The sequence below is a fragment of the Aphelocoma coerulescens genome, chromosome 24, assembly GCF_041296385.1.
Source record: "Aphelocoma coerulescens isolate FSJ_1873_10779 chromosome 24, UR_Acoe_1.0, whole genome shotgun sequence".
NCBI classification, from domain to species: domain Eukaryota; kingdom Metazoa; phylum Chordata; class Aves; order Passeriformes; family Corvidae; genus Aphelocoma; species Aphelocoma coerulescens.
Window position 1 is genome coordinate 3271921 of NC_091037.1, and position 27988 is coordinate 3299908.

Here is a 27988-nt window from a genome sequence, read left to right on the forward strand (position 1 = left end):
TTTTTTTTTTTCTTTTATTAAAGGAAAACCTTCCTTTCTCCTGCCCGCTCCCGCGCACCCACCCACCCCTCTCCCTCTCTCCCTCCCTCCCTCCCTCGCTCCGCGGGGCGGGGGCATCCCGGCTGCGCTCCCCGCGCCGCTCCGCGGGCGCTGCCGGGGGCGGGCGCGGGGCCGCGCGGGGCGCGCACGTGTGGGCGGTGTCGCGCGGGGCCGGGGAGCCGTGTGGCCACCCCCCGGCGCTGTCCCCGAGCCCGCGGCGTGCATGGCCCTGCGCGGGCGGCGATGGCTGCGCGCTGATGGCCCAGCCCGCCGCGCTCGCCATGGCTGCCAGAGAGGAGCTGTACAGCAAAGTCATCCCCCGGCGGAACCGCCAGCACCGCGCCGGGACCATCAAACATGGCTCGTCGCTGGAGATCCTGCTCTCCATGGGCTTCCCCAAAGCACGGGCGTAAGTCTCTGCCCCGCAGGGTTTTCCCCCTCCTTTCTTTTCGCTTTAGAGAGAGAAACGGCGGGCGCCGCTCGGCTGCGCTGCTCCGGACCGGAGCGGGGCCGGACGCGGGGAGGGAGCGGCGGGGAGCCGGGGATCCAGCCGGGAAGCGGCGGGGATGCGCTGCCGGAGAGGGGGGATGCACTTCTGGAACGGGGGGGGGGGGATGAGCTCACGGAGAGGGAGGATGCTGTGCCGGAACGGGGGGATGCGCTCCTGGAGAGGGAGGATGTTCTGCCGGAGAGAAGGATGCGCTGCCGGAGAACGGGGATGCACTCCCGGAGCGGGGGGGGATGCTCTGCCGGAGTGGCCAGGACAGCGGGGGATGCTCTCCCGGCAGCGGGCAGTGCTTCCCCGGCTGCGAGGGGACACGCTCCTGCCTTCTCGGAGCAGCCAGGGCAGCAGGGAATGCTCTGCCGGCTCCCGGAGCCGGGGGGATGCGCTGCCGGGGCAGCGGGGCGATGCTCTCCGGGGCTGCGGGGGATATACGGCCCGAGGATGCCTTCTCGGAACGGCCCGGACAGCTGGGAATGCTCATCTGGCAGCGGGGGATGCGCTCCCGGAGCGGCCCGGGGATGCTGCAGGACCCGCGGGATGCTCGGGTCTCCTCCTTCGGTGGCCACCACGGCCAGGCAGGAGCCCCGGGCACACCCGGTCCCGTCCCCGCAGCCCGCCCGCATCGCCGGGAAGTTGGAGATCGCCAGGGAGGCAGTCTTTGCAACCCAAATTGAAATTGCTTTTGCTCGGACAGCCGGGGGATTTTCTTTAATCCGTGTACCAGTCACCCTAAAAGCAACGGAACAACAGAAGTAAATTTCCATACGTAGCCCGAAGGGGTTCGGTTTTTCCTTGTCCAATTTATGCCCTGGTGTAATCTCCCTGCCTGTGCTTACGTTTTAAATTAATCAGGCAGCAAACTAATGACAACTTAGTGATGGAACAGTGACTCCTGAAGTGCGACTGCTCGCTTTAGGATGCAAATGAAACCGGGGGGGATCGGGATGGTTCCGTGATCTGCTCAAGTTTTCTGGTTGTTGTTGATACCAATCAGAACTCCGGGGTTTTGCAGCCTATCTTGTCACAGGGGTTTTTTTTTAATGAATATAGAGACAGGCACATGCAGTTTAAGGACATATGTTCCTTGTGGATTCCTGGGATTGCATGGATCCACCAGCACATGCAGGAAATCTTATTTTTGTTTTCCACGGTGCTGCTGTGCACTCCTTGTGGCTGTCAGTTGTCTCCTGAGATCAGCACACAGCTTTTAGGTACAGCGAATGCAAATGAAGAGCAGAGCGGTGACTTCATGCTCTGCTCGGTTGGAGCAAAAGATGTGCATTTATTCCAGATGAGCTGGAATAAAAAACCAGCTTAATCCTATGAATGAAAGTGGTTCTTACCTGCACAACAGTGCCATCAAGGCTGCCAGGCAGCCCTGCTCTTACCTGATGCAGGAACTGTGTCTATGGGTCACATTCCTGCCCAGGAAAGCACTGACATTTGTTAAAATGCACTCAGAGCTTCACCGTGCAGAGCAGAGGAGGTTAAACACAGGGAGCAAGCCAGAAAAAGGGTAAAATGTCCCTAAATGCAAAAAGTACTTATTGGCAATCCAGCCAGGCAGATGTGTTGATACTGAGGTCAAGATGAGCCTGTGTGACAGCTCAGCTCTCTGCTGGGAGAGGGACCCCTCATCCCATCCGGAGGAGCAGTGAGTGCCCCTCTTCCAGCCGGCTGGAAATGCTACCAGTAATTGATCACTAAAATTCAGCCAGGAAGCAAAACAGAAATAAACCCAATAAAATCCAAGCAGTGCCACCAAGGGTAGGATGGGGAATGGAACACGGGTTTGGGAGCTTCAGAGAAAGGAGTGCATGGCAAAAGGACATTCCCTAAAGGTCCAGAAAATGCTTTTTAACTCAGAGCTTATTTCTCTGTAAGTGGGAAAGAGAATACCAAGATGCCGGGGAGGTAAAAAAAATTCATCTCCCTACCAGAGATGGTGTGGAGAAGTAGCCTCAAAGCCCTTGTGAGTTTTCCCCCAAAACTCTCCCACCTCTGTTTCCTGCCCCAAAGCCACAGTCGCAGCAGGAGATGGGGAATTCGGTGAAATGGGATTTCAGTTCTGTGCACACGAACACGAGCCAGGCTGGTATTTAAAAGTGGTGACCATCTGCTTGGGTGGCTTATGCAAAACAAACCTCCAAGTTGTCAGACAAGTCTGTCAGGCATGTCACAAAACACCATCGCTGCTGGCAGCAGCGGCCTCCTGGCTTTTTGGGAGAGCCAGGGGGAACTGTTTGGGGCAGGGGACAGAGAGGAGCAGGTTGGGCAGGGTCACAGACACAGGGGTGAGCTAGAATCAGAATTTTCAGGTGTGGTATTGAACCAGGAGTGAGATCCTGGGGAGAACTTATATTGCCTGACTTCCAGCTTTACCCTGTGGATGTTAAAATAATCAAAGGTAAAAGGTTGAATGCGACTTCCAAGTGTTTCTGAATGGTTAATGCAGACTAGGTGAGTTGAGGGGAGGAAATGGGCTGAGCCAGGCTGGAGCCAAGAGAGGATGTCAGGTAGGGAGTGCAAAACTGCCGTGGATCGTGTGTTATTAAATGAGCCTTTACTTGTCCGTCCCACAGGTGATTTATGGGGGGGACTGGGGACAAAGGGCCCACCAAAGAACCTTGTCCTTCCTTTCTGGACTAAGTTCTGAACCAAAGTGCTTTCTGGACTAAGTTCTGAACCAAAGTGCTTTCTGGACTGAGCTACATTGAGGCCAGGTACTGAAATCAGTGGGGCTGCGCTGATGTCCCCCAGCCCAGACTGAGACCTTGGAGGTTCTCCCTGTTCCCCCCTCTGAAGAATTTTTTGGCACGGGTCTGTCTGTTTTCCTTCTTCCCAGCACCAGCTCCAGTTCAGGGCTCCTCTGAATCACAGGGTGATGTTCAAAGCACCTTTGGGAGCTTTTGCCTGAGCGTGGCACCTGCTCCGACCGCTGCCGTGTGTCATCCCTTTGAAGCAGCCCCACGAGCTGCTGTTCTGCCTTGCTGGGTTTTGCCAGCACACAGCCATTATTATTTTATTTTGCAATTAGCCCGTTGGATTACGCACTGTCTGGTCTCACAGGCTGTCCCTATCCCAAGGAGTCTCTGGTTTAAGCAAGGAAGGAAGGCAAAGGTGATGTTACAATTCCCGTTTTGCAATTTGGGCACCAAGAAAAACACTTCACCCTTTTTCATACAAAGGCCAAACCAGACCCCCAGTGCTTCAATGCCCCAAATGCAACAAGAGGATTCCTCCAGAAAGAGATTTCATGCAAATATTATTTCCCAGTTGCCCCAAAATATTATTTATCATCTTGTTAGGCATTTCCCATCAGTGGTTGGCACCTAATTCTCATCCAGTCTGCCTGCCAGCACCTCTCCCTGTTGTGTTTAATCCCTGTATATCCCTGAGAGTAGAGAGAAGAAAAAGCACAAAGTAATTTACAGGCCATCAAAAGCACAGGGGATCACTTACAACTCTTATGCATGTAGAAGCAATTAAAAAAAAAATCCATAATGTGTCTATAGAAGGCTAAGATTAAAAAAAAAAAATTAGTGATGGACTGCAGTTTCAGTCAGGATGGAAGATGACCTTTGACCAAACTTAAATTATTGAATATTTTTTATCCTGCATGCTGCAGAAATCAATGCAGCTCCAGAATTTGCAAGTTTTAAAAGTTTCATGTCAGCCTTTAAACTCCTCCAAAACATCCTCAAAACCAGAAAGTTCAAATTCTACCATGAGGAAAAAGAACTAATCCTGCTTTCTGTGTTTTAGTTCTGCGTTCACATTTGTGCATGAATATGTAAATGTATAAAATTTCAAATGTTTCAGTTGCTGCGTACAACTCTGAATTCAAGCCACAGCTCTGAGCTGCTGTTTCAGAAGAGATCCAGGCCCAAGAAAATGAAGATAATTCCCTGGTCCCTGCCATTACTCAGGCTGGGTAAATCACTGCCCGTAACCAGACCACTTAAATTAGAGATATTGTGCTTTTTCTGTCACTGTGCTGTCTCTGATAAGCAGGAGAGATGACACAGGTGGCAAAGCTTTCCAAAACTAAATGGATGTTCCTTCCCCTCATCTGGGCCTGGAAAAGGGTTTAACTCTGTGTTCATGGCCTGAAGAGGAGTTAATTCCCCTGGACCTGAATAAAACCAGTCTGACTCAGATTTGCCTTCTCAGAAACGATGAGAATTTAGAAGTATTCAGGGTTTCATTATCGTCAAAGAAGCGAAGCTCAGATCAAGTTTACAAACAGTAAAGGCTTCTCTGGCCTTTTGAAAGGGTTTTTAGCCTGCTAAGACATGTTTTGCTTAGTAACAGACTTAGCAACATCGCAGGATTTCAGCACAGCAAGGCTGGGAGTCTCTCCTTCCTCTAGGGCTGGAGCTGGATTTGGGGAATTACTGCATGGAAGCAAAGTGCTGCTCGTAATCTTTGGATTTTGAAGTGGTTTCCCTTCCTGCACGGCCTTGCCTTCAGGGTGTTTGTTTTCTGCAAATATTCCTGGCTGAAATTCATCCTATGACAAAGACCCAGCCCAAAATCAGACCCAAGTTCCACTTGAGCCCAAGCATTTGAGGGGTTTTCCTGATTCACAGTGCCTCGTGCAGGGCCAGGGTGTGGAGGGAAACCCCATAGGGAGGGAAGAAACCGATGGGCAGAAATGTTGGTGGAAGCAGCAGCTTGGGAGGCTCCTTTGGAAGTGATTTCCAAGTTTAGCAGCACTGGAAGAAATCTTGAACTCTTGAATAGAAAATGCAGGTGTTGTAGGCACAAGAGCTAAGGGAAAAGCTTCCCCCAATGCTCTGTCTGTGCTGATCGCTCAAGACAGCGAGTCTGGGGCTTGGATAGAGCCGTGGGTTGTGTGGCAGAGAAACCATGTAAGAAAATGCTTCCATTTCCAGTGCTGCCCAAGGACATTTGTGAGCAGGAGCTCCCTGGGAAGAGTTTGTGACCTGTTTCCAAATGGTGACAGGGGCAGAAGTGGCTGGAGGTGCTCCTGTGGGAGGTCACTTGCAAAAGCTGCTGGTTCCCTGCACTCAGCTCTGCCCACGCTGGGGTTTAGGGGATGAGGTTGGAACAGTCTGAGCAATGAACTGCTCTGGTTTGTGTATTGCAATTCCTGGGTCAGCTCTGAGGCCTCGGAACAGTTCTCTCCATCTGTGCTGGAGGGGATCCAACAGATCTGTGGTGGGACAGGGACAGTGAGATGAGGCAGCAGCTGCCAGGAAGGTGCTCTGGAGAAAGCCTTCAGAAACATCCATTTGGGACTCAGCCCCGTGGCTGCCCTGCACGTGGATTTTTAGTGTTCTTCCATTGCCTTTACTGCAGATTTCTGCTGGGGGACTGAGATGATTCCTGCAGGATTCAGGTTGTTCTGTGCCGGCGGCTCCAGTGTGTTTGGGGTGCAGGGATCTCCATGTTCCTTACTTTAAAGACCCAAAGTGATAAAGCACAGAGGGCTCTTTATTTCCACTGTATATTCTGAAAACTGAGGCACAGAGAAGCTTAGATACCAGATCTGTAGTTAGGCTGATATTTGCACCTAAATCTGTGGAGTTTCAGTCCATTGATGACAAGATTTAGATGTGGTCTAAGTACAACTATTTCCATGGCAGGTTACAACATTTTCAGGGGGAGGGAGATCTCTTATCAGAGGCAAAGGAGTCGTGATAAGATCACACTGTAAAATGATAATGGCAGCAGCAGTGCTGGTGTTACCTCAGTGATTCAGGATGCTGGACAGAGAACTGCCATTAATCAAATCTGCTTGGCTGGCAGATGTGGAACAATCAGATATTCAGGGCTGATATCCACAAAGAAAATGCTTCTGCCACAAACATGGAGGGAAGAGTTGAAGGACAGAGCACCCCTGCACAAAGATTGCTCAGCCAAGGTCAGCGAGTCCCTGTGGGACTTGCTGGCCCAGAGAACAAGCTCGTGTGTGTTCAGGGAGGAAAACAAACAGCAAACCCCTTTCTAGTGCCTGCACACCCCACACTTCACTGGGATCTCGTATTTGAGTGTTTAAGCAGCATCACCGCGTGCAGGGAGGTCCCGGGTCAGCCAGCAGCCAGCATTCCCTGGATTGCTGAGATGTGGTTTTCAAGGCTGTCTGACTTTGGCAAACGCTGACAGAGATGTCAGAGAGTTTCCTGGTCCCTGAGTGCTTGGTTTGTTTTGGTATTAAAATTACATGGTGACAAGAAAGCATTTCCTTGGGCTTCCATCCCTCTGATGATTTTCTTGTCTCGGAGCCAAGGTCCTGAACTTGATCCTACCCTGTGCTCTAGGAAGGAGAGGAGCTCAGAAAGTGCAACCCAGACCTCATATGTCACTGAGGGAGCTGAAAAATTGCTCTGTGCCTTCTGTGTCAAAGCCCCAAGCAGTTAAAAACCTGATCCTTAGGATGCAATTCCCTTTCAAGCTTCCTATCAGCTTCCAGGGATACAGATATCAGTGTTATCTCTTCTGTCCCTTCTTCTTTCTCCTCACACCTATCTCCAGACCTGACACCGCGGTCAGGAGCCAGTTTAAATTTACTGATGAGATTCTCAAGACAAAGAGTCGCTGGAGGAGTTCAGGATTTCAGATATCCAGCATGTTTGAATGGAGCCTTGTTGGCATTAAATGCTGATTCTCCTTCCTCCTTGGTGGTGGTGGCAGCATGTTGGGCTGTTTCCTGTAGGATTCTGCCTCTTGTGAAGCCCTCTGGAAGTTCATCCCTGGATTATTGCTGCCACTTTGCTATGCAGCAGCCTGTGCTCAGAGGATGCTGCAAGCCCTCGAGACTGGCAGAAGTCGGGGGGAATTCCATTCTTTGAAAGATGATGAGAAAAAAAAATCAAAAAAAAAAACCCCTAAAAATGTGGTGCTTTTAAATATCGAGTGCTAACCCTGCTGCCTCCTGAGGACACTTTGGTGGTTTTAAGTCACTTCTGAAAGAGAATTTGGACTCCCAAATCTTGCTCACAGTTGAAAACGCTGCCCTGGGTTTTAACTAAGAGCTCATCGTGGATTCACAGCATGTGCTGTGCAATTGCACGAAGAATAGAGACATCCGTGTGTGTGTCTGTGCTGCACCAGTCTAATTATCCTCAACAAGCACAGTCATCAAAGGAGCTGGAGTTCAGCAGCTGACAGCGTTTTGGATTCCAGCACTGGGACTCTCTGCAGCCTTTGTGCTCCACAATGGGCTGCACTGCCACGCTGGGTCTTGCTCACCCCTTCTATAAGCACCCAAAGAGGAGAGTCCTGGGCGTTTTCCTGTCCCCACCTCTCTCTGTGCTGCCTGGCTGTGCACAAAGGCTGAGTCTGGACAGCAGCGAAGTGGAGGGGAAAAAAAAACCCAGGGAGAAATTGAAGGAATTGCTGAAGTCACCGTAACAAAGCAGCTGGCAGCCTGCATGAGCAGTGTTTGAGACAGCCTGGACCTCTTGTCTGTGTTCATAAGGTGCTGACCCTTCAAACCCACTCTCCTAAAATTTCTCCTGGAGTTTAGCCAAAAGTGCTGCTTGAGGTACTCCTGAACACCCACAACTCATACAGAGCTAAGAGACACCAGCCTCACACACCTGGGGAGCAGGAGTGCTCCTCCATTCCCTGGGAAGCCTCAGAATTCCCATTTCTCACACAGACCCCCAAGAGAACGCAGTTGCACGTGCAGGTGTGACAATATCCTTCAGGTGTGCTCAGGACCTGAATAAAACTTAAACAGTAAACCAGTAATTATAAACTGAGCCTGGAATGAGGCAGAGGAGATGTGTTTGATGTCTCTGCTTTCCTCAGACACCAAACCTGTGCCCTTGAGGCTGAATTCTGGCATTGCCAGCACCTCGCAGGCCAGTCCCTGTCGGCAGGGGAACCCCCTGGGAATGCTGCTGGGAAGGATGTGGCTGAGCAAACCTTGGGATCTCTTCCCTCTGTGCTAGACCCAAAGACTGGGAACTCTGAGAGACACCCACAGCGTGGCATGGAAAAGGGTTTTAACAGTGCTGCACTCACACCCATCACCCCCTGCCGTTATCAAACGCAAGGCAAGTGCCACTTTTCACCCTTTCATGAAGTGGTGCTCCTCTCTTCATGACTGCGCACAATTAATCATCTGGGGCTGCTGACTGTGACATAATTTGCCAGTGTAGAGCTGGGGGTGTTTCAGGGAGGTTTTCTCATCTCCTGATTTGTAAAAATGACTATTTTCTTTCCCCTCTGCTTAATGAAACCCAGCACGTTCTTTCACGACTCATCCCATTAATGGCCTAATTCATCCAAGCCCCTGAGCACGTGCTGGAACCGAGATGTCCCAAACATTTCCACCCAAGCAGGCATTAGATGGCACTGGGAAGACCTGAAATGGATGAGGTGGTGCTGTTTTTCTTCTAAGCTGTTCCCCATTTTACCGAGAGCGATTTGCAGTTTCGTGATGCAAATTTCAGGCCCTGAGTTGGTGCTGAGATGAAACCCCTGGGATCATTTTTCCCCTCCATGGCCCCAGGGAGCAGAAACCTGATTTTTATGTACCACAGCCCTGGAGGAAAGGTAAACATCCTTCCTGTTCCAGAAGCTGACACTAAATAGAGCCAGAAAGAGCCTCTAGAGGGGAGGATGGGGAGAGGCCACAGAGGAAGGAGCCAGGCCCTAATCCCAGCATTGCCTCCAAAATCCCTTTTTCCCAGTGGTTACCCATAGTTACAGCAAGTTGGATTGATGGGTAAATCCACAGCTGCTTGAGAACGGCTCTGTGAGGAGCAGCCACTCCCAGATAAGTGCCATTCCCATTTTACAGACAGGAAAATGTAGCCTGAGACAATACATCGAGGCTCTGGTGCCAGAGAGGGCACCTTAATTAACATTTGCCATCCACTCGAGACAAAGGGCTCTCCAGAGCTGCAGGCTCTAAGTGGTGTCAATGATGTCCTGCTCCCTCGTTGTACAGTTATATTGGATTTTTGCCTCACAATCAATATTTCCTCTGGAGAGGAGCTGCCAAGCACCAGTAAGGGTCAAATCACAATGTATTAGCCAGGGATGAGCCAGTTCTCCCAGGCTCCATTCAAAGAAATCTCCAGCTAACCCAGATTTGGAGCTGGTTCTTATTCACATCAGTCCATGGGCAACAGAAGCAAGCCTGGGAGTAAATGGAGTTTACAGCTGCACCTTACAGGTGACATTTCTGTTCCCTTTACAGTCTCTGCATGGCTGTATCATAAATGCATTCATGCTCTGAGGGGCAAAGCCTTCCAGCAGTGTAAATCAGCCCAGCACCATTTCCTTTGTCAGAGCAGTAATAACACACACCAGCCGAGCATCTTCCCCAGAAATAACCCAACTTTCACTGCTAGCACAGTTTCCTTTAGAGAAATGGGTATTTTATACCATTCAGGGAATGCAAAAAAGCCTGAGCATAAATAAGAGTCAGTACCAAAGCCTCTGGGAAGGAAAATAGAAACCTCAGGTGTTTCACAGCACGTTGATGTGTTGGGGCTGTGGAGTGTTTTATAAATAGTGACTCCAGCTCCCTGCCTGGAGTTGGGGCACATGAAACTGCCTTTCCAGGCAGCTGGATCCATGGGAACCCTGATTATTTGGGTCTCAGACACGTCAGCAGAGGATGAGTCAGGGAGGGCCCACAGAGCCCCACAGTGTGTGGTGGCACAGCACAGCTGATGCTGCTGCCCTCCAGGATCACAGCAGGTACAGGAGAGTCCATCCTCTGTCCTGTTCAGCCCCCAGTTAATCTCTGTCATGAAATCTGTGTGGGGTGAGCTGCACAATTAGAACCCCTCACACCAACCCGAAAGCAGCTCTGTGAGGGGGGATTTTTAGGTGTTGCTTAGCTTTGGTAACAACAGTGCAATTTGCAGGGGGAAAATCACCTGCTCCCCCCTGGTAGGTCCTGTTTTCTCCCTGAGGTAAAATTTTCTACTTGCATGGGAAGGTCAGGCTTTATGAGGATTCTTCATTTCATCATCCAGCTTCCCAAAGAAGCCCATCAGATGCTATCACAGAGAGGATTTCACTCCCTACAAACACCCTGACTTTGGGGATCCACGTATCTTTTCCATCTTCCTCCGCTTCCTGTCCCAAAGCTGCTTATCCTCACTGAGATCAAAGGACTTCCAGCCCTCGGGAATTCCAGGGGGAAGGATGATGTGCTGGAAGTGCAGAATGTGCCTGGGATTCAGCTGGACTCACATATTCCTACCAACATTTGCCAGCTTTTAGCGGCACAGCCTGTAACTCCTCTGGAAGCGCATCCCACGTGGGGGAACTTGTTCATCACCCTGTGATCTCGGCCCTGGCTGTGTCCTGCCAGGCTTCTGCTGTGAGTCAGCCTGACTGAGGGCACAGGGCCTGCTGAGATCCTTTTCATCTTCTCCTGGGCAGCTCCAGGGACCAGCTGCTGATTCCTGTGCTCGTTCTTGGTGTTCAGCGAGGCCCATCTGCTGCAAGGGGAACTTTCAAAGCGTAGGGCCAGGGCTGCCCGGAGAAAATGTGACAACAGGAGGGGGGAAATGAAGAATCTTTCACAGAAATGTGTCATCCCCAAAGAGCCTGAGGCCAGGTTGGCAGGGCTAGGTTTGGAAGTAAATTCTGGGAACCCAAAGCAGGGGAACAGGATTGCTGTGTCTTAATATTTCCTCCCTCTGTTGAGCCCCCACCAATCTCCATGACAAATGGAGATAAAATTCTCCCATAACTGCTGCCACTGCTGCTTTCCAGCCAGAAGACCAGGAGCTTGCTGAGGTGTCATGGGATTTCCCTGGATGACAGCTCAGGAATTTTACATATTTGCTGTCAGCAGCTTGTTTTAGGGGAGAAGGATGGCAGAGATGGCACCTCAGCCCCTCCTCACAGCCACGGGGGCTGTGCAGGCATGGGGAGGGATGAGAGCAGCGAGTGCCAGAGCACCCAACCCAAACCCAGCACCCAAAACCCTCTGGTACCTCTGTGGGAGTGAGGAGGACACTCACAGGGGCTGTTTTATCCTTTCTGACAGCGAAAAGTCAGTAGAAAACCTTGTCAGATCTTACAGAAAGCTGAAATGAGCAACACAACTGAGCCACCAGTGCAGAAAAAGCATCTTCCTTGGTTCCTTGAGCCACAGCCAGCTCCAAGTGCAGGGTGCTGCCTTCTTTTGGCTTCAGGACTGCAGTAACACCCTGTCTCACAGGTGTTCTGGAGTTTAAATTCATTAAAGATGCCAGCTGTGATAGCGATGGGCCACAGGAGTTGTGTTTGGACCACAAAAAGGGCAGGATTCCCCCTTGGATCACCAAAAGTTAAAAAAAAAAAGTCCCCTAAAAATCTAACTGAGCAGCACACAGGAGGAAGTTGTGTTGCTGGGGTTTGGGTTTATTCTCTGAAAGGAACTAATTATGAAACCTGAGGCTGTGTCTGGAAGCCAAGGCCTTTCTGGAAGTCCAGAATGGATGAGCTGAAGTCAGCAGCCACTCTGGGAGATCTTGGCGAAGGGATGCTCAGTGTCTCTGCAAATTAAGGACTCGCAAGGAGCATGAAAGCATTTTAAGGTTTTTGCCTGAGGACACAAAGAGAGGCTCTGGCAGCGCTGGGTTTGGAGCTGGGTGATTTGGGTTTGCCATCAGGCCATAAATAACCCCAAAAGGTGCTCTGAGGTGGCAATTAGCTGCTGTCCCAGGCATCCACCTCAACCTTGCACCCGCTGGATATTATTTCAGTTTTGCTGCGGCGCATCCCCAAATCTTGCAGGACCTTTGATGTGACTTTCATTTCAGTAACAGACGTGAAGTTTTGTGGTTTCTTAGGCTGGGTGTAAGCGATGGTGAGGAAGGAATCCTTTTTCCATGCTTTATCTTCCCCTTGCCTGCAGCACATCAGTTTTGAGTGTCAGGAGCACGCAGGCAGTTTATTTGTGGAATATCTCTCTAATCACTGAAGTAGCTGAAGCAGTTGAACAATTTAGATGAGCTTACCAAAACGGGATTGAATGTTGTGATTAGATAATTGTCCCTTTGCTTCAAGGTATGAGTCAAAGCAGAGACAAGTTTTTGGTTGCAATGAAAATTCCTCAAAACTGTGGCTTTTGTGGTGGTGGTGGTGGTAAAACAAGCAGAGAATATCAGCAGCATCCCAGCCAGGTTTGGGAGGTGCTGAGGGGTGTTTAAGGGATAAACATCCCCGTGGTTTTTGAAGTTTAGGGCAAAGCTGGGCAGAGGGAATGGCACCCTTTGAACAGCGCACTCCCAGCAGCCACACAGGTCCCCACATGTGGGTCCCACCTCGCGGGAGGAGCCCAGGATGGATTTTGGTGCCAACCTGGCAAGGAATTCAAATGTGCTGCTCAAGTTCAAATGCATGAGCAGCCCCGTTGGTTGGGATTACTCAGCTCGGCCTCGAAACAATTTTGGTTTTAAATCCAGTGCAGGGTGGAGCTTTGCTGAGAGCCCTTTGCTGCTGGTGTTACCGTGAGCTAGCTGCCATCCCACATTAGAACTGCTCGATTTGGTTATCAGGATTAGCGGCTCTAATTTCATTTCCTCTTGGGTGTTTGTCACAGAGGGTTTTTCTCTGATGTGTTGGCGCATCCTGTTTGGTCTGAAATGTGCAATTCCATCCTCTGGCTCTGCTCACTGCTGTGCCCACTGCCCATGGCCCTCACCTCCTTGTGAAGGAACAGGGTTTCGAGCACGGGCATTGCCCTGGAAGAGCTGTGACTGTTCTGCCACCCACAGCAGGGTGAGGCAGGCAGAGAAATCTCCCGGCAGCGTTTTTGCCATCAGCAGGGTGATAAGTGTTATCTGCATCACCCCTTCGCAGCGAGGGGAGCTGCAAGGACAGAAGGATTGAGCTTCTGTTTTCAAAACTGGCTGTCAATTTTTCGGGTTTCAACATGGCAAAGCAGGCATGTGTGAGCACTCCCAGCTGCATCCCGCCCTCCTCGGAAACCCTTCCACAGCTGAGATGGAGGCATCCAAAATCTGCACCTGCTCGTGGCAAACTGAGCCTGTCCTTCGTCCAAAGGCAAATTACCAGTCCAGTTTGAGCACACAACCTGGGGTGGGATGTCTGACATAATCTAGGAATTCAGTAGTTGTTTTCAGTGGTGTGTGGGGATAGATTTTAAGAAGTATTCAGGCATCTAGACAACAATTCCAGCCCCTCCTGTTTGGTCTCAGTGATTCTCTCAGCAATGTCTTGGCTGCTCCCCCAGCCAAGTTCTGCACTCTGCTGCGTGCCAGATTTGGCTGCATATCTGCACTGGCTCCTCTTGTACCTGTGGTGTTATGTTGCATTCATGCATCTTATAATTCAGGGGAAAAAACAAGAGGTTTATATTCTACCTCATTCAGGTTAACCTTTCCCTTTCAATGCTGCTGCTTAAGATCTTGTAACCACACGGAGGAGGCAGAGGGATCTGACATCTAACACAAGAGCTTTCTTTCAAGATGTAGATTGCATTATAGGAAATGAGAGGCAATAATCGAAGGAAGTTCTTCATTCTCGTTATCCGCTCTCCCCGTCTCGTTTCTCACGGCAGAGCACTTCTGTATCTGCAGCACAGCCCCTCTCAATTCTCTTCATTAGAGATGGGGCCTCAGCATTGCACCCTCTGTGCAGCCACAACCACCTTCCCCAAGCCAGCATGGATTTTTTTTTTTTTTGCCTTTACCTTTAAACAACTCATTTTCAAACCCAGCCAAAGATGCAGCTCCTCTCCCGCAAAAATCAATCGCTATCAGAGCTTCCCTTTGTCCAGCCTCACTCAGAGCACGCTGCCTTGAAGAGGAATCATTCCCTTGGATTCATCAGCCTTTGGAAGCATTGATTTTCCTGCCTGCCTTGTGTGCTGCTGCTATCCAAGTCAGCTCTGGAAATGTGATCAGCCTGGCCAGGAGATTGGCAGGGCTCAGCTGGTCAGAGGGCCAGGCTGGGAGAGGAACGTGTAAATGCTCGCAATAACTGGTGACAGTGAATCTCCTGTGCTGGTGGCTGAATGGAACCTGTTGGGGCATGCAGAGAAGGACTTTTAGGTTCTGATTTAAGAGAGCCCTAAACAGATATTTACATGCCGTTGATCTCAGGGAATGGCACGGACTGAGGTAAAGGAATATTTTGTTCCTGCCTCCCTGAGCAAGCTGAGCACAGCCTGCTTGAGAACAGAGTCATTTCCCCGCTCTGCACGTGTTCAAAATGGTTCCACACAGCAAATGCCCAACAAACCCAGCCCTCAGAGGGTGCTGTGCTTTACTGGCACCGGTTAAAGTTTGCAGGGAGCACTGAATTAACTTTGGGTTCGACTTTCAGGAGGTTCCCGAACCCCTGTGAGCACCCAGTCCCCGTGCCAGGGGACACCTTTGCAGAGGTTTGGGGAAACAAGAAGAGCAGATGTGGAGGTGGCCATGGCCACTGTGACCTCCCACCCAGCTGCAGAGCACGTCCCTCCCCACAGAGGTTGTTCAGCATCACTGGGAACACGTGGCCACCTCTCCTCCCCATCATGTTAACGCTTCCCAGCCGTGCTCCTCACCTTTGCCGGGGTTATTGCACAAATTTTTTCCCTTCTCAGGGTCTCTGCTTTTGCAGAAATTCAAATTCCCCTGATGTGGTGGCTGGGAGCACTGAACACATCCCAGAAACACAGTCCCTGGCTTCTCTCCATCCCTTCCCTCTCCCAGGAGTGTCAGACGGGGCACAGCATGAAACTGTTCCTGCTCGGGGCAGGAAGCAGAGGTCAGAAATGCGGAGCTGTAAATCTGCCAGCAGTGGCTATTTCTGGGGTCAGCTCTGCTTACAGCACTGCTCTGGTGACAGCACAGCTCTGGTGACAGGTGATTTCGCTGCTGGCCCACCTTAGGTGAAAAGAAATGTTGAAATACAGGATTGTTGTGTCTTCCTCTCCCCCGCTCCTTGTGATGCACTCAAAGGAGAGGAGCAGTAATTCTCCCTCCCCTGAAGTGTGCAAGTTTTACAACTGCTCTGGCTTTTTGCAAGTTGTGTTCTTCTGGTTTCTTGGATCACTTCTGACTTTCCTGTGTCTCCATGATCTCTACAAGCCATAGGAGAGTGTCTAGAAGATAGTGGAGGTCCCTTCTTCCATCCAAGCACTGGTGTTTGGGTTCTCTCCCTGCTCTGCCTCCTGCCAGTCCCAGGGAAGCTGTCAGGACCCAGCACAGGGGCAGTTTGTCTCCTGTGCACTTCTGAACCTGAGGAGGGAAAGGAAATGGCTTCTTCCATCTCTGCAGCACTTCTGCAACTCCCCAGCTCCCCCAAAAACATCCTGAGGCAGTTAAAAATTTATCCAAACACAACAGATGTGTAAAGCTGGAAATCCCTGAGGTTCCTTAGGGCTGGTAGCTGTAAAAATACACAGAAAATACCTATTTTCTAGCTATATCCAGGCATTTGCACACATTTATCTACAATGTTCCTACAATGGGTATTTGAAGTTTAGCAGCCATTTGTGGCCAGTGTGTGGCTTGCTTTCTTCTTTATTTCCCCCCCCCCTCTCTACAATACAAACCATCAGAATTAGAAGCACAAACCATGACAGCTTGTTGGTTTGGAAAAGAACCTGAAGACTGATGACAAACATCAAGTAATAAGACTGAAAATTGCATCTTAATCACCCAGTGAATTATTGTGGAGGGTCTGCAGGGTGAAATGATTCAGCCACAAGGAAATTGTGTGCAAAAGCTGCCACTGGAAACACAGAACTGTCCTACGACGTATTCGTAGGTCTTGCTCATAGGAGCTTGGTGAATAAAGTCTCACCTTTGCAGAGTTATTAACATTTCTGTTAGCCAATCCTAATTTTAATTTCCTTTTCTTACTGCATTTATACTTCAACCACAACAACGTGTGCCAGTAAGTCCCACCACTCAGTGCATCATCTTAAAAGCTCTCAAGTGTGCTTGCTTCTGTTTTTAAACACAAGAACTCTGAAGCTCAGATCTCAGGTTGTCTGAAGAACCATCTGCATCAACTCCAGAGGATGCCCAAGGCTCCTGAGCTTTTATTTTAGGTGGCTTAAACACATCTAGAAGCATCCAAACCTGAGTTTAGGCGGTTCAGCAGAGAGGACTTGAGTTTTACTGGCAAAATAAAGTCAAACTTCTGCTTTCCCTCTCTCCCCAAAGATATCCAAGCCCTCTGTTCCTCAAACACTTGTATGGGTGCTGCTTGTATATTTTTATTGAGAGACCTGGGAGAAAGCATGGACGTGCCCCCTTAGCTCTTTTAAATGCATTTGGAAGAGTTCAGTTATTAATCTTAGTAGAAGTTTTTACAGTTGGGTCAGGCAGATTTAAATCCTGGCCTGCAGGAGGTACTAACAGAGCCATGGTTCATCTGGGCTGGGCATCTGCTTGCTATGAGCCCATCAGGTACCAGGCTGAGGGCAGGAGTGTGACACAGATTTCAAAGATGATATTGCAAAGACACATAAAATCAATGGGAGCAGAGCTCTGACTCATAATTAAATCATAGCAAGTACAGCTTGGAATCTAGAGCTCAATCTTACTGATTTTTGAAGGAAAGGAGAGATCTGAGGACACAAGTTACTGCAAGCAAGAGGTTGGTGGGTATTATTGAGCTTAATTCCCTTTTAATGGGAAGCCAAAAAGCATTTAGCAGAAGTGGGAAATCCCCCTTCTGCTTTTTAGATAAAAAAATTATCTTAACACTTCAGTGTGAGAGCCTTATCTGCCCGGTACTCCCCTGTTCTCCTGGCTGCCAGGGTGGCTGTGTCACACCTCACTTTTAAATCCTCTGAACCCAGCCTTGGTGGAACAGCCCAGAAATTATTCAGCAAAAGCAGGAGCGAGCCATCATCAGGCAGAGCAGTCATGTGGCTCTGCTCTGAGCCAGCCCTGGGATGAGCAGAGCTGTAAACCAGTTTACAGAGTCATGGTGCAGAGTGATCCAAGCAAATCCCAGCACCTAATTCCTTGGATTCTTAGCTGAGCTAATTCTTGGGTGGGTGATAGCAGTTAATTGGAGGTGGAGGGGAAGCCATACAGGAATACTGGGAGGAAATTCTGCCCTGTTCTCCAGAAGAAAGGAGCCCCACAAGAGCTGACATCTGCACCAGCAAGGAGCTGGGAGGAGCTCAGGATCAGCCCTGCAGGAAAGGGAGCCTAGAGCTGAACCAGAGCCAAGCTGGGAGGTCGCTGGGATCCCTGCCACCCGATTTCCTCCGACCTGGAAGGGAAGGTCACAGCCTTCCAGAGGTGACTGAGAGGGATAAACAGCTGGGCTGTCACTTGGTGGCAGATCAAGGTATTGCTGCATCTGCTACATGGGTGGGAAAACTCCTTCCATCCGGTTGGTGCCTCTTTTGTTTGTTCATTCTTCCTGACACCTGATAACAGAGCTTGTTCCAAGAGCTTGTCCAGGTGAGCACAGCTCATGCTGTGACCATCAGGGACTTCAGCCGGCTGCCTTCTACTCCTCTTCCTTCAGAACAGATCCATTGCAAGAGGATTTTCCCTGACCATGGCTTGCAAGAAAATTATGAGAGGCCAAAAATTTCAGGGACAACAGCAGGAGTGTGGAGATGAGGACTTTACCCAGATGGGTTTGGGCAGAAGCGCTTTGATGGTGAAGATCTGCACATGGAGGATGAATGAACCTTTATTCTGCAACCAAATGCACACCAGATGCTGGGATGAAAACCAAAATTTCTCCCTGCAGGCCTGGGAGGGCAGAATCACATCTGGCCACAGGCCACCTCACGGCTCAGCAGCGTTTGGAGGCTGCTCTGGGGGTTCTGCTGTGAGCAGGTGCAGCGGTCGGAGGTGACAGAAGGTTCAGCTGCTGACGGGATGGAAAAAGAGTCACACAAACAGGTCTCGATTTTCAGTTCTGGAGCAAAGCCGAGAGTCATGTGAGTGACCAAACATTGGGCAGTCCTGTAACCACGGGCTCCCCCCACCCAACCCCCAGTCTCACATCCCGCACACGTCTTACCTGGGCTTCGGGGTGTACTTGACTCTCAATATTTGCCATGGAAAGCCCCTCTGGGTGGTGTTAACAACAGTTCCACTGAAAAAAAAAAGAGTGTTTGATGCAAAAACCTCGGGGCGTTTCACAGCAGTGCACGACAGGGGTGTCGGGGGACACCCTGGGGGTGCAGAGTGGGGTGTCCTGGGTGAAAGCTGCTCTCCAAATCCTCATCCCCTTGTCCCTACGAGTACTGCAAGCTCCTGGATCAAGCTTGACTTTCAATTCCACACAGCAGCTGGAGCCATTCTGGATTTACCTCCTTGGTGGCCTGTCAACCAGCTGGACCCTCCCAGACACAGCCAAGCTTATGGAAAAGGAGAAAATCCAAAATGATGGTGCTGCTGCAGAAACCACACTGCTTTGGGAGTGGAAAACTTACCAAAACAAGGTCTGAGACCTACACAACACATCTGGCCCTCTCCCTCCAGGAGATCCCAAAGACTCTTTATCCCATCCTCTGTCCTGTGGGCTGTTTATTCCCTCCTCTGTTTAAGCTGTGAGCATTTCAGGGCAGGGACTGTGCCTTATCCTCTGAACAAACAGCAGCTCCGGGCCTGAAGGAGGTCAGGGCATCTCCCACCCCGCGTATTTCAGCATTCCTGGGCAGCCTGGCTGTGAACAGCACACGGGGTTCAGCTCTCAAACTGACAGAAGACATGAGAAAATGTAGTAAACAGCCCTGTTTGTTTGAGAGGGGGTTGGGGGATGTAGGTGGTGCGAATTTTTAATTTTTTTTTTTTTTTTTTTTTTCTTTAAGCCCCGGTCACATTTTAGTCTCTTGACTGTTGGGTTGTGCCATGTTTTAGTGAAGATGGATGGTTTGTTCCCGTGGAAAAGGATGGAGCATTCGAAGAAGCAACACCCCATTAGTTATGAGCAGATTTAACACCCCTGCAAAGCTGCCATCTGCCACCAGGAATGGGGAATGGAAGCAGGATGAGCCTCAGAGGCTGCCAGGGCCCGGCTGCCTCCTGCTTTCTGCTTTGTTCCAGGCAAGCTGAGATGTGAGCTGACACCTCGCTCAGGTGTTGTGCCTTTAAAAGAGCATTTCTGTAGCTTCTCGGAAAGGAGAAGCTCTTGGGTTTGTTTGGGGGGTTGTTGAGAGTTGTCAGCCGGGGGGCTGTAATTGGCTTTTTTGCACTGTAAAGGGAGGAAATGGTGCTTTAAAGATCAGGAGATTCCCTCTGCTAACAAAATGGTAGCACCACGTGCTGTTTGCTCTCTGCTGACTGTTTCAGGGCCCAGAGAAATGCAAAACTCACAGCGACTTTCATCTTGCCCCACTGACAGCACAGGAAGTGGTTCTTTGAGTGTTTCCTACTCAGCTACAAGGAGGAAACACGCACAGGGCAGGACTCCCCAAATGTGACATTTCGGGTGGAGACCACAAGGCTGAGGGGAATTATGTTCACATGGGGACACCCCCAATGCATCCCAGACTTCTGCCTGCTCCAGAATCTGGGAATCATGGAATGGTTTGGGTCGGGAGGGGCCTTAAAGATCATTTGTTCCAAGCCTCGGGTGGATGCCACGCACTAAATAATGGTTTTAACCCAGAAGAAGGGAGCAGGTGGAATTATAAAAGTCCCTGTGGATGTGGTGCTTGGGGACACGGTCAGTGGTGGCCTGGCAGCACTGGGGGAAAGGTTGGACTCTGTGATCTCACAGGTCTTTTCCAGCCTAACTGATTCAGGGGATGGGGAAAATGATGCCAAAAGTATGAGGTGAAATCCTCGCCTGTTTTTGGGGTGTGCTGTCCCCTACCAAGCTGTGAGCACAGGAACCACCAAAGTTTGTTGGGTCTTTCAGCTCTTTTTCTCCCTTACAATTCAGTCATTGTGCTGTGGTATAAACAACAAACACGGGGTTTTATCAGCTCTCCTGCCCACTTGCAAGGTCAAAATGAGTGGAGCCTGTTAAAACAAAAACAAAACACATGCAAGGATATTCCTCGGCTGATAAAACCCAAATTAATTCTACAGATGTACCGATATGCTAAACTGATGAAAATCAGAATTTCCTGGAAGCAGCTGGACCAAACTGTGGCTGTTGTCAAGGCAAAAGTGTTTAGGGAAAAGGAGAGACAGTTCCAGGGATTTGCACTCTTCACCATATTAATGACATTCATAACGTGACTCACTCGGATGCTTCCATCCCCAATGAGCCTGGCTAATTCCAACATGAGATTTTACTGTGTGTGCTTCCTTCTACTCCTCCTTTCTAAATGATGTCCCAGCACTCTGCCATAAACATTTCCCCTTAACTCTTTGCCCTGAATGGATTATTATCCACAAAAAGACGATGCCTGAGGCAACAAACAACAGGAGCAGAAGGAAGATGAGATGTATTTTTTTTTCTTCTAGTATTCAGCAAGCAGGATGGGAGAATTACCTTGTTCTCTCACTGAATTACTGTGTGCTAAGTTTAGCTGCTGAACCCATTTGTGCTGTGGTTTTCTCCCTATTAATGAGGGTAATGACTACCTGAGACAGCAGCCTGGAGTTCAATCCACCAAGTGCTGCAAAACATCCAGAAAAACTCAGGAAATCGGGTGTAGGAGCCATGCTTCCCCTGGAACGATGGAAAACCCACCTTTATTCCGAAGTGAAACGCCGTCCCTTTAAGTCATTAAAGACGTAACTGCAATACAGACGCACTTAAATAAATTATTTCAAGTTATTTCTAGTCGTGTGTGGGAGGTGGGTGGGGGACCAAGTTGATACTCGGTGGTTGGAGCAGCCTTTAGCCTTTACATCTCTCCCCGCTCTGCACAGGCGCTTTTTGGGTCTTTTGAGCTCCTGAGCCTGATGCAGACAACGAAGCAGGTCCTGATCAAAGTTAAGCACCCTGTAAAAGGCACTCGGTGACAATACAAGAGCAGCGTGGCCCTGTCCCACTGGGGAGATGAGCTGAGAGCCCTCAGGCAGCTTGTCAGGCTCTTGGCTTCTCCACTTTCCATTTAAGCATGAAACCAGATCATTTCCGTGGGATCCTCGTGGCTTTTTTCCTGTGAAACTTCATCTGTCTGCAGGCAAAACTCAAAAATCCCTCCTGAGCCCTGTGAATGTTCCTTAATGAAGCCAAATTTCGGTGCCTGTTTCTGTCCCCATCCATCACACACCTCAGCACTGCAGCGCAAGTCTTCCTGCTGCAGGAGCAAATTACAAACATCAACCCTGACTTTCCCGTTTTGCCACACTTATCTACCTTCTATTTCCTCTCCTAAAAATGGTTGGGAATTGAAAAAAAAAGTCAGATTGCCTGCTAAGAGTTTTTCCTAACAAATTCAAGTTGAAAGAGGGGAAATTTAGGTTCGCTTTCCTCATTCTGCACAGAGGTGGGAGTGCAGGGCTGCACCCTGTCCATCCATAGTATTCCTAAAAAAACAGGAATATTAGCCCTTGTGACACACAACTCTGGTTATTTCCCTCTGGAGTTGCTGAGCTCCGTTCCAGCACAGACATTACAGATGAGCCCTGACCCAGGAATTCTTTCAGGGATGGGGTTTTCAGAGAGGCTGAAGAAGTGGAGCAAGGCAGACCTTGGCAAAGCAAGGTGGTTGGGATTTGGGAAGCTCCCAAAGCTCAGGGTGCCTGTGAAAATCCCAGCTGAGGTGCTCAGGAAAAAAAGAATCACCGAGACTTTGCCGAGGTACCTCCAGGAGGGAGCTGTGGACAAAGCAGGGAAATCCAGAGCTGCCCTGAATGAATGAAAGGAATAAAATGCGCATTGTCTGAGGGACAGGGCTGGGATCCCAGCCCTGGCTGGAGCATCCTGTGGCAGGGACGTGGGACTGGCACCCAGTGCTGTTCCCCACGAGGGATGATGATGATGATGATCCCTGCCAGAGCTCCCTGCTCCCAGGACACTGGCTCCAAACCCTGCTTTCAATCCATGCAAAAAAGAAAAAGAAAAAGCCCTTCCCAGAGCAGGCAGAAGGGAATGCAATTAAGGTGGCCTCGTGAAGCTCATAAAGGCTCATAATGCATGAAAATGAGCAGAGACAAATTACGGGGGAGCATTAGGAAGAACATTTCTAATTGTGAGGTCAGCTGGCCCTGTTCCTTCAGCCTCCCAGCGCTGAGCTGGAAGGAGAAATAAAAGGATCCTACCGGGAACAGTTCTGGGCTGTGGGGAGCTGGGCAGGATGAGTAAGATGGAAACTCCTCTACAATATAATGCACTTTTTCAGTCTTTCTGCAGAAATCCAGCCACGGCTTCTGGCACTTATTTGTCAACCTGTGTCCTTCAGGAATGAAAATCTTTGGTTGTTTTGGCCCAGCTGTTTTCTCTGTCCTCTCCGGATGTTTCTTTGGCAGAGGAGTTCATGCAGGTTCCTGATTCAGGAGGAAGGAATATCTCCCATCCTTAAACTCTCAGTCACTGCTGGAATTGCTCTCCAGTTCCTACTGACATATTTGGCTCTTCTTTTGGGTTTGTTTTCAGAGCTTGGCTGCTGCTGCAGCTTGAATTACACAAATACCACATGCACAGAGTGAAAAAACCCAGCACCTTGTTCTCAGTGTTTCCTGCCACAAGTCAGATCTTCTGCCTGCCCTGACCTTCTTTCCAAGCAGTTCTTTAGCCCTGTGTGCTCCTTTTTTAGCTCAAGGAATGAAATCTGGGAAGCCATCCCTTGGAATCCATCCCCAGCCTTTGGTTTCTTAGGATCACCCAGCAGCTGCCTGTTTCCCAGGCTGCGAAGCAGGAATATCCCATTGGTAATCCAGCAAAAACCCAGCAAGCTTTTCCATGAGAAAAACTGTGGGAATTGGGGTGTTCGTCACAAATGTCCCAGTGATTAAAGCTGGTTCAGGGCTCATTCGTGCCTCGGTGGGGAATGTGAGATGGAAATGAATATGAACATGAATGTGCGAGTACATTTTTATTCTGGATCTCATCTCTTCCAAGGCAGCTGCAGGGCAGAGGGATGGACAAATAGTAGCATTATTCTGGGGTGTGTGTGTGAGTACATCTCACACGCTCATGCACAGGGAAGAAATCATGAGACGGAGCTTAAATAAGCCTTTGTGCAATTTTTATCTACGGTTTTCCACTATGACTCACCATCATTTACATGTTATCTAACACTGAGAGTCCCAGCTTTAGGTTCCTTTCAGTAGGGGAAAAAAAAACCAAACCCCTTCTTGGAAGAGGTTGCTGTGGCTGGAAGGAGTTAAGGCTGTGCTGGAATAAGTGTCAGCAGACAATCGTGTTCTAAAGAGCAGCAGTTACCAAAATACATTTTAGCCGGCAGCCTGCAAGAACAATGCAGCCATTGTACTGCAGGCACAGGACTTGGCACCCAGATAAGCCGGAGAGGGAATCGTGTTCTGTTGATTACGGAAGTGATGGAATCCATTGAAAGGTTATTGTTTGAGCCCTTTGGGAGCAAATTCCAGCCCCTTTGCGGAGGGTGTTGGTGGAGTTTGGGGTAGGTGGTGTTACCTTTCTTCTCCCAGAGGTAGCCTGCGGGATCATAAACGCAACCTGCCTCCAGGTGACCTCCTGGCAACCCCCTGCAACCCCAAATTTCCACCACAAAGGCAAGGCAAAGGCTGAAATGTTGGGCAGAACACTTGAGCGGAACTTTCTATTGTCATCAAAAAAGCCCCGCTCCCTAAAAAGAAATCCGAGTTGGAAAATTTCACCTCTTCTCAACGCTGACAGAAGTTGCGTGTTGGGTTTGGAAATGTGTAGCTCTCAGACGGGGAAAAAGTTGATTTTTCAGGCTACATAAAGTGCTTAATCCTCATGGATTTGGACAAGGTGTGAGGCTGTCGCTGGTTTGGCTTTTATCCAGGTTCTTGTATTCCTGGTTTTAGCAAAGGTCCTGCAGCTGGTGCAGGAGGCCAAAGGCTTTAAAAAAACCTCAAGGAAGACTTTTCTGTGTGGGAAGTGTCTGAAATAATTCAAACCACCTTGATTTGAGAGGAGGGAAACGATGGGAACTTCAGTGTAGTGAGGAGGTTTTTAAATGGTGGTGGATTGCCCCAAAAAATGCTCTTGGAGCTCTCCCTATTAATGGCACGGAGGGACACAGAAAATCAGCCACATCCTCGCTAAAAACTGCCAGAGATTTGTAATAATTCTGGGGAACTGCCACAAAGTTTGAAGGTTGGAGTTTCTGAGCTTTTTTTTCTCTCCATCCTGTGCCTATTCCAGCAGAAATCTGCAAAACTCAGGGCTTGACTAAGGACAGAAGCTCCTGGGCCGGGCTTAAAGACAGTGAGGTTTAATTATCAGAACGTTAAAACTTGAGATTTTTTTTTTTTTCCCTATTATAATTTAGGACACACTGAAGTTGTTTTCTTAAGCTTTTCAGCTTTTCTCGCCAGACAGGAAGGGCATGGATCGACTTTGCCTTTACTAATGAAACTCCTTGATTCTGAAACAATCACTTGATATTAGGAGCTGTGCCATTAAAACAACAACAAGGAGAGGTAAAATTACAGGAGGAACTCGAACAATACGAGTGTGAAATGGCTTTTAAAATTCTTCAAAGGTTATTATGTCCACAACACTTCGCTGATTTTTTTGAAGTGCCTAATTTCATTTGAATCACTTCCCTTATAAATGACACACTTAAAAACCTGCTGATGTTGCCTCCAATACTTAGAAAAACACCCAATTTTTAACTTTTTTTTCCCCATCCCCCCTTGTATCTCAATTTTCCTTGGATTGATAATTTCAGGCAATAATTTCCTCTTCTTTTTAACCTCAGGAGCAGCAGATGAACTCAGTTGCAATTCCTCAGGTACAGTGCAGAGCCTTCAGAAATCTTCAGTTTGTTTTGCAACAGAAGCTTTATTTTCCCTGATTTTAATTCACTTCAGACCTGGCATTACTAATTTTAAGCCAGGTTCAGTAGGGAGCTGTGGCATTTCATACACTTGTCCAAAATGCCCACACCTTCAATTAGGAACGTTAAGGCCAGAGACATTTGGAAGCCACTGGGAATTTTTTCAGCAGGTTTTGGAAGAAATTCTGTGGTAACCTAAAGAAAAGCAGCAACAGGCAGAGACCTCCCTACCTCTATTTTGGGCAGAGGATAAAATGCACCCAAAAATAAATGGATTTGTCAACATCAAGCAGCAGAATAGAACCAAATCCAGCACGAGATTGAGTTGCTCAAGCCCCCTCACCACTTTAATAATCCTGTTTTATCTTGAGTTTTGCTGCCTGGCCTTCCTGCTCTGCAAGGAAGAAGCTCCTCCATTAGAAAAAGCAAATTTACTTTAATTTCTTCTCTACTCCATCCATCCATCTGGGTCCCACAAAGAGCTGTGATTTCATGCTGCAGATGACAGGAGAATTCATGAGATCTCACTGATCTTGGTGAATCACCCAACAATAGAGGTTCTGTATTTGTGTAAACATCCCAGAGACAAAAATAGGGGAAAACTCAGAGAAGCATAAATGTGTTCATATCCAGAACAGGCTCCACAAAGAATACTTTGTGCAGTCTTCTTATTGTTGGGTTGGTTTATTTTTTTCTTTCCCAGAAGCATCAGCCGTTCCTTAGGCATGTAATTTATGAGAGGCTAAAATCTAAATTATGCATCAAAAAGGGAGAGATGCAACTTCAGGGTAATAACACATTTCAAAAATAACTTCAAATGCGTCGTTCAGAGCAGCAGCCTATAGCTGGGAACCAGTGCCCAGTCAGCAAAGGCAGCAGAGAAGTAAAAATTACTCTTCCTTACATAAAAAAAAAAAACCTCCTGTAGAGATCTTTATTTTTAAATCTGACAGTGGCAGAGCTGGATCCTGGAACCCTGAATCTATTGGGAGGGGTGATCCTTCAGAAGTGCACTGAACAGAATATTAAAATAATGCAGGAAATTATGTTTCAAACTGAAAAGAAAAGGGGTTTTTTTTTGCTTAACAGACAGAAAAACACTCAAACGCAGCCCAGGGCTGATGTTTGTACAAATAAAAGTCCCTTGAGAACTCTGAGATCCCTTTTTGTCCTGCTTGAGCTGCTCTACACCAACCTACAGCAGGGAGAGAACTTCCTACTGAATTTCCCTGCACTTAGGGATGGCTGATCTTTCCCTAATAACTTTTATCAGCTCTTTTTACAAAAGATATTTGCTTGAGCATAAAGAATTGGTGAGTCGTACGTAAAAGCTGCTTTCCTGGCTTAAGGTGAGAGATCCTCCCCCTGGGGAGTGCAGAGACCTCACTGGGAATAGATTACGTCTCACAGTTGATTTAATTTCTGTCTGCCTGTGCTAATTAAAGAGCCTTGCACTGTGATTTTTGCCACGGTGCTGCTGAAGGAGCCCTGGGATAACATCACCCATGGCAGGAGCTGGCAGTGCCAGGGGGAATCCGTGGGCTAAATATGCAGCAGAAAGGGATGGGGCACAGCAAGAGGCAGGGAAAAGGCAGAGGGAAGGAGGAATTTCACATAACCTGGCGTGGCAGCAGGGTCTGGACTCCACCTCACTCTTTTCCCAGGCACTTCCAGCCCGTGAACCATCTGAACTCTTTGGAAAGCCACCCATGGCAAAGCAGACATGCCCTGCAGGAGTGTGGGCAGCCTGGAGCGGGTCTGTGTGCCAGGGGAATGGTGCCCTGGCCACAGGACTCGTTCCCTGCACAGAGTGACCCATGGGTGCCATCCCTGCCTGGCTCCTGGAGAGATTTCCCCTCAGAACTTCCTCGAGGCAAAAGTCTGTCCTTGCTGTGGCAGGAGGCTTTTAAACGGTGCCACGAAGGAAGGGATTCAGCCTGAAACGCCACTAGATAAGGGAGAAGTGGGGAAATCTGGGCATAACCCGGGCAAGAGGCTGCAGGAAGGGCTGGCACAAACCCTCCCTCGCTGTTGTCCCACGAACAGCTGGCACCCAAAATAAAAGCCAGATTCTGCTGTGCGGGACCCAGATGGAGTCACTGCAGATTTGCTGCGAATCCAGCGCAGCTCCTGGGGATTCCTGCCAGGAGAACTGCAGGGAGCACGTCCTCTCCAGCTCCCCTCAGCTGCACGGGCACAGTACCAGTGTGAAACTCTTGTTTGGGAGGTGGCAAAGCCCTGTGCTCACACGTGGCCACCGTACGCTCTCTTGGTAGGCCAAGAAAAAAACCCCTTTTTTTGTTTTTGGGAGTGTTGGATACAGAAAAACAGCAATAAGGAGGGTGATAACTCTGGGAGATGACCTTGGAGATGCAATTTCTTGTCTCTCAGCTTTTAGTTTCTCGTCAGGGCTGTGCTGCAAATGAAAGCCTTGACTTTCACAGCGAGCAGATTTTTATCCTTCACCAAAATCAGGGCCCCAGTTAAATGTCAGGACCAGGGCTGGGCTGGATAATAAATTTTTCCCTCTCTCATTTTCCTCCCGTGGGTATGTTTACAGCTCCCAGGGAATGCAGTTGTTGAAATACCACCAGAATATGTGATCACACTGTCAGGAGATACAACAATAATCACTGATTAAAAAGGAAGAATGAAGAGAGTAA

The 27988-nt window shown here is 49.0% G+C and overlaps 1 protein-coding gene across 2 annotated transcripts in view; it reads left to right on the forward strand.

Moving 5' to 3' along the window:
• The first annotated feature begins 208 nt into the window (after positions 1-208).
• Positions 209-27988, forward strand: part of UBASH3B (ubiquitin associated and SH3 domain containing B) — a 61926-nt gene continuing 34146 nt past the window's right edge. The window contains exon 1 of one of the 2 annotated variants that reach the window (XM_068994792.1): positions 209-448. In XM_068994792.1, the coding sequence (XP_068850893.1) occupies positions 297-448 (152 nt within the window). In that variant the 5' untranslated portion in view covers positions 209-296. The remainder of the gene's footprint in view (positions 449-27988) is intronic. The other variant, XM_068994793.1, reaches the window with a different exon arrangement.